The sequence below is a fragment of the Asterias rubens genome, chromosome 12 (assembly GCF_902459465.1).
Source record: "Asterias rubens chromosome 12, eAstRub1.3, whole genome shotgun sequence".
Lineage (NCBI taxonomy): Eukaryota > Metazoa > Echinodermata > Asteroidea > Forcipulatida > Asteriidae > Asterias > Asterias rubens.
Window position 1 is genome coordinate 10,155,385 of NC_047073.1, and position 17,154 is coordinate 10,172,538.

General features: G+C 37.8%; 1 protein-coding gene across 5 annotated transcripts in view; it reads right to left on the minus strand.

Moving 5' to 3' along the window:
* LOC117297604 (putative ferric-chelate reductase 1) overlaps positions 1–17,105 on the minus strand; it is a 46,949-nt gene extending 29,844 nt beyond the window's left edge. For 4 of the 5 annotated variants that reach the window (XM_033780724.1, XM_033780722.1, XM_033780723.1 and 1 more), the window contains exons 1-3: positions 16,952–17,105; positions 2,886–2,983; positions 2,114–2,293 (exon numbers count right to left, since the gene is read on the minus strand). In XM_033780724.1, coding sequence (XP_033636615.1) covers positions 2,114–2,293; positions 2,886–2,957 — 252 coding nt within the window. In that variant the 5' untranslated portion in view covers positions 2,958–2,983; positions 16,952–17,105. Of the gene's footprint in view, positions 1–2,113; positions 2,294–2,885; positions 2,984–7,009; positions 7,107–16,951 lie in introns of those variants that run through there. The other variant, XM_033780721.1, reaches the window with a different exon arrangement.
* Positions 17,106–17,154: the final 49 nt, after the last annotated feature.

Below are 17,154 nucleotides of genomic sequence, written 5' to 3' on the forward strand. Positions count from 1 at the left end.
TGAGAAGAATCGGTGGTTTAACAGCTCAACGTTTCCATCTGTTTATTCTCTGATCGTCTTCTGGAGAAGAACCCCTTCTCTTCGTCTCCTAAAGATGATCAGAGCATACGTCTCTCGTAATATTCATGCATGACGTCATCATTCTTACCCAAAATAATGGCTGTCGGCGCACGTCCACCACCACTTGCATTGGTTGCGCCCACAGCCTCGTTTTGGGTTGGATTGTGACGTACCTCATGCATAAATATTAAGAGAGGCGTATACTGATCGAAACGTCAAGTTTTTTTTTTTCCTTGAAGACAATCAGAGCATACTGATCGTCTGTGATCAAACCACCGGTTCTCCTCAGAGCCACCAGTACTTAAAATGCGCTCGGCCCCAGCAGCCAGTCTATCCAGGACCGCTGGGATGGGCTAATTGCTTGCACAGATTTTGTTCAGGAAGTACGTCATGCGTACAGTGCATAGAAATATGGTGCAGTGTGAGTGTGATGCATGATGGGACTGCGCATTATTAAACCAATGACAGTGCATGATACTTTTGCCCATCCCAGCGCCTTTGGTTAAAGCAAGGCGCTGGGGACGAGCAAATACTTAAAAGATATTTATGTACATGTGGTGTCACTGCAAACCTCACTTGATTGTTTATATACTCCCAACATGCAAAGTTTCAAATCCTACTTAACTAAATATGTTGAATTTGCTACAAGTATAAGTATCAGACCTGTTTAGCACATAATTTTCAAGCCATGGAAAAAGTCTGTGATAACAGTGTGTTTAAATTGTGTAATATCTGGAGTAGTCCGAGTTATTGGTCTGAAGAGATCTTAGGCAACCTGAAGGTGTGGCTCTAAATTTATCATCTTCAGAAATCAGGGGATGCAAATGATAAAGGCTGACACATTGAAACACATTTGTGCACAACTTATGATATTAAACATAGCATTGTGAAAAACTTGTCAGACCTCCCATCTAGTGATTGGTATGATGACATCACACTTTGCTCAGCAACTAAGATTGATACACAGTTAAGACCAATCTTAGCTCTTTGTGAAATCGACCTCTGGGCCCAATTTCATAGAGCTGCTTAACGGTAAGCAAATTTTTTCGCTTAACGTAGCAAAAATAATTGCTTAAAACCATTCGGATTCCATGCTAAACGTACACGAGCTTAAGCATGTAAACAATCTGCGCGCGGAGATTTTAGATCGTTTGCTTAAGCAAAACAAAAGAAGGCAGTGTATTTTGCACTGTGTGCATGGCCTAGGGCTGCTTAACGGTAAGCAAATATGTTGGCTTAACGTAGCAACAAAAATTGCTTAAGCGTAAACCTATTTCACCAGCGGTTGCTAGCTTAAGCACGTAAACAAACTGCGCGCGCAACATTTTAGATCGTTTGCTTAAGCGAAAAAGAAGAAGGTCTGACAAAATGGCGGGCGGAATAAATGCGGAGTGCACTTGAGTGGCGATAAAAAAAATTCATCACCTTCTGTGTCTGATATGTATTATTTGTTATGGTTCAAAGTGCCCCTCGAAAGGTTTACACACTAACTCGAAAGTAAACAAGAAGATAATACATTGTACAACATGATTCTGAAGCATTTTAGACACTCATTTATTCCCTACACCTACCATACAAACGCACGTACAATCATCGCTGTGCCAGCACAATAACATTGTTTGCAATGAGTGTTGCATTATGCGCTGTGTAAGCAAAATAGAGGCTTTAAGGACCCTTTTTGTTTGCTTACCTATGTAAGCAAAAAACCTTGCTTACGCAAGGGTATGAAATGAAAAATTTGCTAGGTGCGCCCGTTCAGCACAAAATCGACCGTTACGGGATGCAGCTCTTTGAAACTGGGCCCGGCGCTTAAACAGGGTAATTAAGCAATGGGCTTTAAGGACCCTTTTTGCTTGCTTGCCTCGCCGTTTTAAGCAAAAGACCTTGCTTAAGCAAGGCTATGAAATGAAAAACTTGCTAGGTGCACCCGTTAAGCACAAAATCGACCGTTAAGCAGCTCTATGAAATTGGGCCCAGGTCTTTGACAATGTACTGATGTTGTCAATATCCAAAAGCTTTAAACTTCTGGACTTTAAAAAAAACTGTGTCTTACCATTCCGCTTGCAGTGGACTCACGTAGACCAAACGCTACCCACCCGGTAGCCTTGCCTTTCATGGTGAATTTAAAGAGGTTACCAGCCATTGGTTCCCAGGTCACGAAAGCTGTGCAGTCGTCCCCGGTGCAGTCCGGTGGCTGCTTGAAACAGCCTTTAGTTTCCCAGCAGCCATCAAGCTATTGAACAAAAAAAACCAAAAAAAGTTTACCTTAAAAAAAAAACTTTGCACCATTAGGCCTCTAGTACATATTATTATTTTTTTCCATGAGGTATCGCCAAACATCACAAGGCCGGACAGCCACTCCAAGTGAGGGCTACACTTGGCACCAAGGGCACGTTGCCACACACTCCTGAAGCTGAAACAGGGTTACACCCTTCACAGTCTCTAACGGATGAGGGCATGGGTATCATGCACGTCATGTAGGAGCCCGGCTAAAAGAGCATGGAAAGCACTACTTGACAACCTTCCCAATTTTTTTACAAACCACTCATTTGTGAATGTTTGATATAATGCACTCCTAAGTAAAAGTTAAAAAAGAAGGATTTTTTTCATGTAACGCTTTTCAAGCTGGGTGAGTTTGGGTGGGACAGAGTGAGTTTGGGTGTGGCAACAGGGTGGGACTGCAGGGTGTTTGGTGCCATGTAAAGGAGGAATGTTTTATGAGAGCAGGACTACCCAACTAGATTGTTTCCAAACTGAGATGTATGGCAAGGCCTCATTACATGCCAACTGATTGTCTCACGTCTTGCACCCCGTCTTATACTTACATCTTGAGCTGCAGAGGGAAGCAGGGTGCCAGCAAGCTGGACCACGAGAATCAGCAACAACCATGAATCCATTCTAAAACTCCAGATTAAATCAGATCCTGCAAAAAGAAACAGCAATAACATTAAATTTTTGTTCTGTTTGAAAGAATGCCAGTCATTTTTCCCAGTTACTCTAGGCAGATCTTTTGGTTGAAAGTTGGTTATGTACAGACCGGTTAAGAGCTGATTAAGACATACTTTTGTGTGGAGACTTGTAACCATATGACTCCCAACTGCCAAATGGTCTTGCTTATTTTCTTCTCAAGGTCGAGTCCTAAGCAAACAGCAACTTAATCAAGACATTGCCAAGACCAAACACAAAGCTGTGTTTTACAGAAACTTAACGGCACTGGACACCTTTGGGAGCCAAAAGTCTTCTCACTTGGTTTATCTCAATGTGTATGCATAAAATAACCCAATTTGGACTCAAAAGGTCGGCGAAGTTGCGAGAAAATAATGGAAGAAAAACAATGGGAACACACCAAAGCCAGTCACGGTCACTTTCTGCGAGAAGTCAACGGAAGAAAAAGTCCACTGGTAACACTGCTTGAGTGTACAGTAATGATGAGCTACATGTTTTGAGTTAATTTCTGGAGTAACCCTTACAGTAAAAGACAGCTCTGATAAAAGCAATTTTAGAATGTTCATGTATACTTGATGTACAATGTACATACTAAACATACCGCAACTGAATCAGGACTTTGGCACGACCAAAGAAAGACCAAAAGATCCATCTAATATTTGTACAGTATTTACAACATGACAACATGACAACATGACAATCATGAGTCAGTCTGACTTGATTTCTGCTGATTATACAACATGTAAAAAAAACAAAAAAAAAACAATAGAGTATTTATAATCATGGTTCATGAATGTAAGTAGTACATGTAAACTACAGCAACTTATTTAGGACTTTGGACAAAAGACCACTCTGCCTCTACATGTACAGTGTCACACGGTGCCTGGCCTGTGATCTTATAAATAATTTGTTTTTAATTTTCAGTAGATTGTCCCACTGTCAGTCAAATCTACAAATGTAATGTGTCCTTGTCAGCACTTAAGACTCTTCTGCTCCAATTTTACAGGGACAAGTTTGTATCTGACTTTTCAGCTGATGATGTATGCATTTGGGAGTCACATTGCCATTGCTCTTGTTGTGTCAGTAATTGTCAGTCCGGCCTTCAAGGCCCCCCCCCCCTTTTTTTTAAATATATATTTAACAGTGGGATGGGTGGTTTTTAACTGTGGGCTGGGTTTCAGGGGACATTCTTTGTGGCAGGACGGCTTTGTAGAGGTGCTGGTCACCTGTTCCTCCTTGACACTCACTGGCTTGGTATTTTTGGCTTGTTTGCTTCTTTGTTTCTTTATGTATCGATTTGCATTTTATATTTTTATGTCAGTGTAAAGTCTAATAAGATTTTAATTCTATCGTACTATTTTTATCTTTCGTATTTCGCCTGTGTATTGTAGTACTTTTCAGAGTTGTTGATATTATATTTCCATGTATTTTTGTAAATGGTGAATTTTTAGTGTAGTTTGTATACAACATAATATTTTTAGACACCCAAAACCAAAACGAATTTCACTGCACTAATATTTGTTTTTTTACAAGTGACAATAAAACATTATTCTATTCTATTCTATTCTAATAAAACTAAAACTATGGTTCGTGATGCACGTCATCTTTACAGCACGGTACATCATACATGTAGTTTTTGCTTTGAGGTACTGTACATGTACGTGCATCAAGCCTTCTATGGTAGGCCTACTGTCTAACCAGTTGAGTGTTTTAATGACAGATCACGCAGGCAATTTAGCAAAACTCAAGTCTGCATAAAATTGTGCTGACTGCATGCTGTATGACAGTAATTACGCATCACGCACAGACAAACAAATTATAATAAAACCAGGCCTGTTTTTTTTGTTTTTTTCAATTTGACCAAACATGTACAGACCAACAGATGGTAATAAACACACTTTAATCACCTAGATGAAAGACTTTTACATTGTGTGACCTCGAATGTGACTATTAATAGTAATGTACAGTACTATGTTAATGACTTTACAACCATTAGTGTAATTGTAAAGAGGTACATGGTGCAGAAAAAATCAATCATAATATGTTCACGAATAGTTGAGTGAGTTATATATGAGTACACAGTATAGGCCTGTATGTAGTGAATCTACCACCATTCACAATGTCAGCATCGCTAGCGAAAGCCATTTCTGGTAGACACAATACTGTACACAATGCCACTATAAGGTTTGTGTTAATATGTCTGTATTATTCCCAAACCAAACAGTACACTCTTATTGTGTCCACCATATCTCAAAAAGGCTAACTAGCAGCCTGCCACGTTGATACCTCTTGACACCTAATCCCTGGACATGCTAGAAGGATCAAGCACTTAAAGATGCTAATGTCAGATTTTTGGCCGATTTGACCCCAAAATTTTGATTTAAAATTCAATAGGTATTTTGATGGAGGTCGAGAAAAGTACAAACTTTCATTTGAGCCATTGCTCGAAAAAGTCCGCCAATTATTAGTAGCAGTGAAAAAAAGTGCTCACAATTAGTTTTTGTCGAGATCCCGACAATATATCACGTGACCAATTCTTATGTGTTTTATAAGAAACGCTTAAAATTTTTGTCATGGTTCCTGACCATTAAAAGTAAAAGTTAAACTTGTTTTCGTTAGAGCGGGTGATACTCTTTGAAATACCATTCACTCAAAAAAATATATGTTTTAATGTTTGGGGCCAAAAATCTGACATACATGTACATGTAGCATCTCTAAAATCAACACTGATTGGCTCACCAAAAGTTACTGTTGGGTGCTTTGCTTGTGTCAAAAATGCATAAATATTGTTTTATAGAATTAGAATTAGAAATAAGAATTAAGACTGGAAGAGTAAATCGTCCCAACTGGAGATAAGACTACTAGTCTTAAAGACCCTGGACACTATTATATATTGAGTTTTTATATAGCGCTTTTTCACTCCCTACGGGTGTCTCAAAGCGCTTCAAGATATTACCCCTGGTCACTGGGCCTTAATTCACTCCTTAAACCATCTCAGCTCCCTGGGGAGTATACAGCCTCATGCAACAAATGCGCTACTCGGCTAAATCAATCACAAGAACCATCTCTGCCCTCACAGGTACCCATTTACCCCTGGGTCGAGAGAAGCAATAATAGTTAAGTGTCTTGCTCAGGGACACAAGTGTCACGACCAGGATTCAAACTCACGCTCTGCTGAAAAGAATCAGCAGAGCTTGAATTCGGAGCTCTTAACCGCTCGGCCACGACACCCCAACAATTATTGGTAATTGTCAAAAACTAGTCTTCTCACTTGGTGTATCTCAACATTATGCATAAAATAACAGACCTGTAAAAATATGAGCTCAATTGGTCGTCGATGTTGCGAGATAATAATGAAAGAAAAAACACCCTTGTCACACGAAGTTGTGTGCATTTAGATGGTTGATTTCGAGACCTCAAATTCTAAATCTGAGGTATCAAAATCAAATTCGTGGAAAATTTCTTCTTTCTCAAAAACTATGGAGCCGTTTCTCACAATGTTTTATACCATCAATCAAGTAAGGTTTTACGCTAATAATTATTTTGAGTTAAATTACCAATAGTGTCCACTGCCTTTAACTCTTTGTGAAATCCAGCCTAAAGTCCTCAAATACTTTATAGCAATGACTCTAGGGTCCTCGCTCTATGATGAAAGCTAAATCAATTACAAGAACCATCTCTGCCGCTTTTTGAGAGTGTGACCAATTACATTCGCACATAAGACAACTTAATAATAATAGTTTCAAAACAATAAATACAGTGAAAAATTAATTTAGTTATTTGTTTTGACCCACCCACCAACAACTTGAAACATTTTGAAACAGTTCTGAATGGCCTTTCAGATTGGTTAAGATCTGTAGGAAGCAGTGGTGATGGGTTTGAATCAAACCTAAATAAAATGATTCAGACACAGGCCTGTATTCATGTGTAAATATAGGCCTATACAGTGCTTAATCTCAAAAGCAAATTATTACGTCTGTCAAAGAAACAAGTATTTACTTACATGTGAGACCAAAAGCTTGACAGAGAGAGCTGGCACTCCTTTGTAAACAACGAACAAGTAGAGATTATACCCAAAGTGAATTTTAAACACTGGACTCGGGCCTTTACAAGTTTCAAATTTGCAGACCAAAATGCTTAGTCACACAAGTGGTATCCGTTCAAGCGTGGAAGAAGTCAAATAAATATTCCCATTGACGTTTAATTCAACTACAAAGGAAACAAAATAGAACACAGTGATGTGCCCCGCCTCTCAGTACAACTGACTCATTGGGTCTCACAGGCAAAGCTTCTTTAGACAGCTCCGTTTGAGTTTGAGTTTATGTAAATATGTCTACAGGTCACTTACTAATCGTTAGTTAAGAAACTGTAGGTAATGGAAGACACAATAGCGAACAGCAAACAGAAGCGCACCTATAAGTACCCCAGTTACATAACTTATGTTAAAATGTTATTATTTGGTTTGCAGTAACACACTTGCACCATGTAATGTGTGTATCTATCTGTTCATGGTTGTTGTGTTGTCATTTAGACTTTGACTCTGCTAGGGTCAAAACATCCAGGCCAACTATTTTTTTGCATACCATCAGCCCTTTTGGTTGGTAAGTTGTTTGCAAAAGCTAATTCTGTTTTCTCGGTTACATAACTTGTGTACACAATGCAATGATAAACTCTGGAGCAAATTGACAGTCAGACCATGGTCAGAACATGACAGTGGGTCAGGGCCCAATTTCATAGAGCTGCCAAGCACAAAAATTTACTTAGCATGATCTTTTTTTCCTTGATAAAAACAGGATAACCAACCAAATTTCAACGTGATTTTCAGGATAATCAAACGACAGCTGAATACCAGTACCAAGCAATATGCAAAAAAAACACTAATTTGGTTGGTAATCCTGTTTTTATCAAGGAAGAAATTTCATGCTAAGCAAATTTTTGTGCTTAGCAGCTCCATGAAATTGGGCCCTGATGGTTAAATGAAACAGCATTGATTCAAGTCACGTCCTTCCTCCATAATCAACAATGACTCAGCAGAATTTTGTCCAACCCTCCATGGTCAACATGATAAAGCAGAATTTTATCCACCCGGGAACAACTACATGTACAAATCAAGGGCATGGTTTGCAATTCAGCTCATATAGGCTATGCATTCAACTTGTACATTATTATAAATACAATGAGGTTTCAAGTAATAACAAACATCCTTTAAAATTTATATTAGCATGGTGCCCAGGTTTTTCTGAAGACAAGGACTGAAGCAGAATTTTGTCCAACCCTCAATGGTCAACATGAAAAAGCAGAGTTTTATCTGTCCAGGAACAACTACAAATCATGGGCATGGTTTCAATAGACCGATCCATTAAGCTCCGCCCCATTGTGTATTGACCAATCACAACGCAACGAAGGTCCGACACTAAGGTTCGACATGCGTGCGCGTATGCTTGGCCCGCGCGGCAGAGTTGTGCAGAAAGGCATAGGAGAGCCCTGCACGTGTTCTTGCTCACGCGTGCGTAGTGGGCGGAGCAAAATGAGGGAACATCGCGCTGTTTTGTACATGGCTAATGGGTGCGTGACGCAGACGCGATTGCGCGTCTGCTTAGTGCACAACTCTTTGGCGTTTGCCAACCAACAGGGTCTGTACGCATGCGTGAATGTGATTAACATATTTCACGGGAAGGGTCCATTGAGATCATGCATTCGACTTGTAGTTGTACGTTATCAAAAATACAATAAGGTTCCAAGTACAAGCTGCCTTTGAAATAAATATCAGCGCAGTGCTTTCAGGTTTTTCTGAAGAGGAAATGAGATGATGGTGAGAAGTTGCATTGCATGCCTGAATCAGTTTATTCACTTGAAAATCAAGTGCAGGTTTGTTAGAAGTGTGACGGGCAGAAAAACGTGTGTAAAACGTATTTTTATGCTTTCTTTGTTGACCTAATAATACATTCATTTATTCACACATCTAACCCGGACCAAGCGCCCCCAGCGGTGGCTTTATTTTCAAATTTATCAATTCGGGTCATTCTACACTTTGATGTCGGGAGAATAACAACTGTCAACTTCTTGTTCTTCTCCGACAGGTAATGATCTTTTCTCTTTATTTATTTCACATTTCCCCTTTATCATAAATTGCATTTACCTTCATACAATCCCTTGCATTTATACTTGTTTTATACATTTTGCTTAGATTTATAGCCACTTTTTAATGTTGTTTTGGCAAGATTCCGAATTGAGATTCGGCAATCAGGAGTTCCGCCCTTTTTCAGAACTTAGTTTCATTAACCTTTCTTTATTTATTACACATGAGTTTGAGTTATTAGAAAGAGATAGTTGAGCTCTTGAGAAATACTTCTTGAGGTATATTTTGCACAGTTTGTTTAAGCGTTTCCAAGATGGCGGACGCCATAAAGGTTTTGGCGAGAACCTGCCAGAGGAAATACTGTTTTCTATTATTTGCTTCTTTAATGTTGCCATCCAACTACAATCGTTATTTGATGGCCTTAGTTAGTAATCGCTAAGACATTAATGTACATTTTCTAGCGATGTGTCTTTTTCTAATTGTTTAATTCCGGGGCTGAGAGAAACCCGCCCCGTTTGTGGATTTATTAGTTGCCTTATTCTTTGAATAACTCGTAGGCATAAGCACTGTATATATTAACGTTTATTTTATTGCAATGTTATTGTTTCTCATTAATATTACTGGATTCTACACTTTGATGTCGGGAGAATAACAACTGTCAACTTCTTGTTCTTCTCCGACAGATTACGAATAAAGCCCAGAGGCAAGAGATATAAATCGAGAATGTTTCCACATTAACATCTTTCCTTTAAACCGGTCACAGAAGCATTATAACAAGAGCATACCAAGGTTTATAATCTAGCTTGACACTGACAGATACAGAGCGTGTTTGCCAAGATCCGACAATCCGGCATCAACATTCATTGACAATTAGTACTTTGAGGGTCACCATTGGTACATTGATACATTGAAAGGGACTGTATGAGGTCATCATCAAGTGCAGGTTTAATGTAAGAAGCATAACAAGAGAATACCACAGGTTTTTAATCTATCTTGACAGATACAGCTCGTTTGCCAAGATCTGACCAATCGGGCATCAACATTTGTTGATCACACGGCCGCTGTTTCTAGTAAAACTAAGACATATCATGTGACGCGATCTAAACCGATGAAAAGGCAGAATATTTGAAAGGGGTGTTATAACCATTGCTACATGTAGCTATGACTATTTAAAGTCATCATTATGACGATTTCAGGTTGTACAGAGAGTACCACTTTTGATGACCTCCTCCCTCCCCAAAAATTGGTGTATCAAAACATCTTTTAAAAATCAAGATTGACATTATTTTTCATAGTTTTACAAAACTTTCCGTGTCATGTGATCTACGCCCATGCAAACCTACTCTTTTGCATGACAGTGGATTAGTGATGTTCTCTTTTACTTGTTTTCACTGACTCGCTTGCTGGCCAAATAAAACAAACATTTTGTAGAATGCAAGATTTTACAGTAAATGACGATGGTAGCGATTAGAAAGAATTTTTCAATCTAGTCTCTTTGCCTCCACCCAGCTTCTTCCTACATGTAGTTCTAAAAACATGTACTGTACATGTACACTAGGCCTGTAATAGTAGTTCGGTGTAACCAGAGCAATTCTATGGTAACTGCAAAATTATCAGAGTGTGATCGTGTGATATACTACTACAAGCCTTTTATGGTAAGATTGGAGGAAGGAAATTGTAAAACCACATCATCGTGGCAAAGCAAGTTCAAAGGACCATTGGTGTACTACTTGGTTAGTTTGTGGTGTAATGTACATGAACACGTGTAACATGCCCACAATAATAAGGAAGTGTGAACGGCTCGTCAAGTTACATTCAATCAATGCATTGAGAATTATTTTGGATGCTTCGTAGAAAAGATATACAGGATGATGTTTGCTCTCTACAAGAGTGGTAAAGTGTGGCTCAGATGGATGACAAGTACAGGTATCCACAAGTTTATGGCAAGCTTTTTAAAGGATTTGGGTACTTTTTGTAACACAATACACAATGTCCACAGATTTACATTAAACTTACACTGTTTGAAAATAATGATAGTAGAAAGCGTACCTCAAAATATTAGCTGCTGAGGTGATGTAGTTTTTGAGATGAGTAAAACAAAGTCACGAAAATATGTTTTTAATGTCAAATTAATTTTAGTCTCATGATCACTGAGACGAAAATTATTTTCATGACATTGTTTTACTCATTTCTCAAAAAATGTACAGCACCTCAGCAAGCAATATTTTCAGGGAAGCTTTCTACCATCATTATCTTCAAACTGTGTGCGTTTAATGTAAATCTGTGGACATTGTGTTTTTTTGTCCTACAAAAAGTACCCAGACCCTTTAATAGAGAGGAAGGGAAATGTCAAAAATTCAATTTTTCTGATGAAATCTTTTTTTAAAGAGTTGTCCTCAAGTGAGGAAGGAGAAGACCAAGTTCATTCGATAACCTTCCATCCAGTGCAAAATTTGCCATAGTACAACACATCTGACATCACACTGAGAAAAATGGGTCTCTATATAGTTGTGCATGTATTTTAGGGCTCATACATTTCATGGTTAGAGCTGCTTTTAAACACTATGTAGTTAGTACAACAAAGTTATGCTTATCAGAATAAGGTCACCAGCCATAAGACACAAGTACAACTTGTGACTGGCATCCTGCTGAATTTTGATAAGCACACAATTTGCAAGCAAAACTTTCTGCTTCTAAAGCAGTTGTATTAAATTGGGTCATACAGAGTCTAAAAACAGAAACCAAAGCCTTGGTACATGTATAGACAATGTACAAAGGGAAAGTACAAAATTAATCCTTCAACCGTTTTTACTGCTACATACTGTACGCACATGTAAATGGTACACGTAACAAGGCCCCTATAGATACATGGTATAATAATCAATTTCTGATGATGATTTGTATTGTTTATTTGACCCTGAAAAGCATTTGGGTTTCAACGATTGGAAAACAAAAATGGGCAGCCTTGCTCTAATCTAGTGATCCAGTCAGTGTTATTTTCAGAACTCAGTTGGTTCCCATTAGTCATAAAAGAGAGAGCAAATGTATACCATTTCTGCGCTGTTTTCTTCCTCCGTGAATCAACATAATTATAACGTAAAGTACAATGCCGTAGGAAACAATCATTGCCATTTCACGCACTGTGAGTTTATATGGCTTGGGGTCAAAATGTACAATGTGTACGCCCTAAAAAGAAAGTGCTTACATATATAGCACACCATGAATTTATAGAGTATAGAAGTCAGACAAGGGCCTAAATTCATAGTGCCGCTTTTAAGCTACGTAAAAATATTGCTCTAGACAAAGTTCTGCTTAGCATAAATGAGCAGGATACCACCAGTCACAAATCGTATAGGACATTATATAGCTGCTGGGTAGCCCTAGTTTGTAAACCTAGGTAATCACAAGTTGTACATTTGTGCTTAGCTCTTTTGTGCTTTTAAAGCACCTCTACGGCATTGGGCCTAGGGCTAAGCACTAAACAATTTTGCTTACTGGAAAAAGAATTACCAAGCAAAATACCATGTTATCATTTTCTTTTTAAGTTTTCCTTCAGAATTCTTGGGTAGTCATTACTGGAAAAAAAGAATTACCAAGCAAAATACCATGTTATCATTTTCTTTTTAAGTTTTCCTTCAGAATTATTGGGTAGTCATGACAATAAAATATTAAACAAATTGAGAGGCTTTATCTGATTTTGTTTATCTTTCAAACTATTCTCATAAAATATATGACAGCCCAATCGCAGTTAAGAATAATTACAGGATTGCAAGCAGACCACATAATCGTGGACTCAGTGTTCATAGTTTGTGCTGCGATCAACCTTGAAACCTATGGAAATTGGGCTTTTTTGTGAGTCAGCAGAAAATAGTACAAACCATGCACACAAAAACTTTCCTAATTTTATTGTAATAACTAAAATCAGCTGATTCATTTTAAAAAATAGATCTAGTACTAGTAGGTCATATGAACTTCATAGTCAGTAAGCTTTAAACTTAAAATTAAACAGAGATCATTTTAATCTTTTTCCAAACCTGTTTGGACTTAATCCATTCTGTGAGTGTGAGTCAGCAGAAATAGTGAAAACCATGCACAACTTTCTGCAGGTAAAAAAAGCCTTAATTTTTGTTGTATCTAGGTTGTTTCTAGGTTGCCTGAAACAGTTTACTCAAACATTAGGACTTCATTTCAGAGGAAAATATTTCATAGAAAAAAATGCATGACCTCATAATCAGTAGGCCTAAGCTTTCACAGACAAAACAAAATCAATGTTTTTATATCCTTACCAATCTGGGCTCAATTTCATAAAGGTGTTTTGCAGAAAATACTGCTTTAAAAAAAAAATGAGTTGGGCACCAGTTGCAACAGTGTCAACTTTACAGAATGTTGGCTGGTAACCAATATTTTGCTAAGTAGGATTTTTCTGTGCTAAGCAGGTTTTTGTGCTTTATGAAATTTAAGTTGGGACCAGGTATCAGGATGAATAGTGTTAAAGGCACTGGACACTATTGGTTATTACTCAAAATGTATATTAGCATAAAACCTTACTAGGTAACGAGCAATGGCGCGACGACCATTGAGCTCAAAATTTCACAGGTTTTTTATTTTATGCATGTTGAGATACACCAAGTGAGAAGACTGGTCTTTGACAAATTTTACCAATAGTGTCCAGTGTCTTTCAAAGCAGAAAGATAGTTTTAGGAAAACTCAATTTAAGAAACCTCAAATGGGGAAAAAACCCAAGCAACCACTAGGGACCTTACCCAACTCAAGGATTCAAAGAAATACAGGGAAATAATCCTCAGGGACCCTTCAAGTGTTCCCAGGGAAACATGATACTTTAGTTGACAGGTTAAAGTGTAGATCACCCAGGGTCAGGTTGCCTGGTGATCAAATACTTACTACTGTTTCCCCCAGCAGCAGAATGAAATAATTTAAAGGGAAGGTACATAATTGTTTGGTTATCACTCTTAAAATTAAAGGCAACAAATCTTTTAGTTAGAAGCCTACATAGAAATGTTAGCATTTTGAGAGAAAAAAATCACTTTGAAAGTAATGTGGTTTTAATATGTTAAAAGAAATCAGTTTTTAATGGCCAAATATTTGAATCTGAGAAGGGTTACTGTGTCCTGATTTTCATCGATATCTCCAAAAATGTGAGTTTATTTTAGTGTGAGGTGCACCCTGAAACCCTGCAAACATTACTTTGTGTTTGTGTACAGAACACCCAGCTTACTTTTGTGTGTTTATATTGTGTACATTTCCAACTGTTTGTATTAGATAAAATATCTTCATTTTAGCTTGGTCATTGAGGTAAGGGGCCACTTAGAATGGTCAGTGTTAAACAAATTTAGTTTTTTTTTTTTCAATTGTGATTGCAAGAACAGAGTTTGGGGTAAGAAAAGGGCTTACAAATAATGTTACCCATCAATGGATGCAGAAAAATACAAAAAGGGACACCGTCTGTTATTATAGGCCCTGTGTACTGTAGATCAGTTGACTGCAGCACAACCATGCCATATGATCGAATAGGCCTATTATGTCCTCATAAAATATGTATTTTGTCACACTTGATTGGGTTTTGTGTCCTTGTTTGATGAATTAAACGGTAAAGTTATTCATTACCTTTTACTATTTAGGCTTAAAGTTTTATTGTTTAAATGATTTATTTTATGGTCTATTCTAATTTCAGGTTATAAACTGTAAGGAAAACTAACTGGGTAAATTTTTAAAGAGTGGTACCTCTACCAATAATGTTTGAAACCTCCTTTTGTGTTTGACTGTAACTACAATAGCATTACAAGGCTGAAAGACCCTCCCATATCCTGCAAAATTATTTTCAAATCAATAGAATTCTATGATTTTTTGTATGTATGCAGTCCAACAAACACAGGGCTGGAAATTCACTTCTGAGATGGCATGGGCCGTATTTCTTTTTCACTTTCCAAAAGGCACTTCCATTGCAAACTCTAAAAAAGTCCATGGGCAACTTTTGAAGGGGCACCAAGGTAAAGACCGGGCAATGGAGGCCATGGAGGCCTCCGCAAACTCTACTCCTAGAACTACAAGGTTCGTTCCACTATCGTCTCCACGAACGATAGCAGAACATAGTTCCAGGAGTACGTGCCCTCCATTTACTTTCCTGGTCCATCCTACAGGTAAAGTCAAAAATAAAAAATAGCTGTGTCACTGTTAGTATGATCTAGTGATACTAAAGCAAGGAAAGTAGCGGTAACAGAAGGAAGCAAAACGCAACACAACAAGAAACAACTGAGCTAAGGACGCTGATGCTAAGCGGGATACGTGTGGAAGACGACCATCAGAGTTTCTTGAGTAAGCAACGGCTAAAGACAACCTCTTGCTCAACTGACTGAGTGGTAATGTTGGGTGCTATCAGTCAATCTGTGCAATCAACCGATCGCGCTGTGCTATCATCGACCGATCGCGCAAAGAGTCTCCTCTCCCTTGACCAAAACTTAGAAACACGTAAGGCTCCACTGGTTATTTGCACCTGTAAATGCAAACAGTTTTGTATTTTAGGCATTTCTACAAGGTACAAAAATATGTCATATTGTTGAGGCCACATACAAATATTTGCCCACCCAAAAAGTTTTATCAAACACTATTTCAATTCACAATTCATGATGATCAAATCATGTGACTGAATATTTTGCTGAGCATTCTGAGAAAAAAATACAGAGGCTTAAAGAAGCCATACGGTGCCTTATATCATTTTCTAATATTTTTGGAGTTTTTTATTTTTTAACCCTTATATCAATATTATTAATATTAAAATTTAAACATCAGCTTGTTGATTCAATTATCACTGTTTATTTATACGCTTTATTATAAATTTTAAGAAAAAAAAGGGAACAAAAACTAAATAAAAATCAGATTTGAAAGCCAATAATTATTCACACTTTTTATTAAATTATTTATTTTTGTTATTTTTTGCAAATTACCATGGTAATTTTTAAAATTTCATTAAAAAATACTTGAATTAAACGAAGACAACTGCTGGCTATAGAGTCAAACACAGAGTCTCAAAGAACACTTGTAGTCACTGCAGATGTTTCTTCCATGTATGGCTTCACCAGGGAAACAATACTTTCTTGTTTGCCGTGAAAACAGGAAAAACTCAAAACAAATGGGGCCAGTTGAAGTCATCGAAGATCGGTGTGTAGTGTGAACATTTCATTTCAATGTCCATCAAGTTTTAATATATATTTGCATACTTCATATTAACAAATGAAGATAATTAAGGCATCGGTTGATATATGGCATCATTTTTTTTTTCCCAATTCAAAGAAAAAGGCATAATAGCGTGAAAACTGGTAAGGGGAGGATATCAATTCACTCAGAGGAAAAGTTTTCGTATGGCGCCACCAGACCACTAATTTACCTCAACGAGACATCCCTTTTTGTAAAAATGAGTGAAAAAGTTGTGGCGCCATACAGAAAGATCCTTAGAAGTTAGAGTCACCCACCCCCACAAATAACAAATGACCACACCCATGTGGACTTTCAACACTTTGTTTTAAAAATTGTCAAAAATATACAGCAAGCAAAAGTCGTTGTTGACACGTCGTGCCGGTGTGGTAATGACAAGATCAGCTGTTAATTCTTTGGGATTCCATTCCTTGTTTAAGTCTTCTTTTTTTCGTCCATGCTTTGTCGTCCATTTCCAGTGGTGTAGCTGGTTGCACCATGAAGCATGTGGATGAGGGAATCAGTGCTAATTATGACATGTCGGTGCTATGGTCGGTCGGTGAAAAACTAGTACAGTCATGACAGTCAGTGACGAATTATTTCTTGTAAATGTTATTGTTAGTCTTTACTTTAATTTTAAGTTAAAGTTTAACTTACCAATATCACCAGTGCCCAGCCAGCTGAAGTGATGGAATACTGTATGTTCTGTAGTTGCGTTCAGATAGTTCCAGATTTATTTCAGTTGTCAAAATCTCAAAATCTCGAGTCCCAATCAAGTCCAGAGATTCGGTCTATGAAGTTGGTCACCTCCTTTTTTTATGTGTAACGTTTTTATCTGGGCTCAAATAACCTGTCACTGG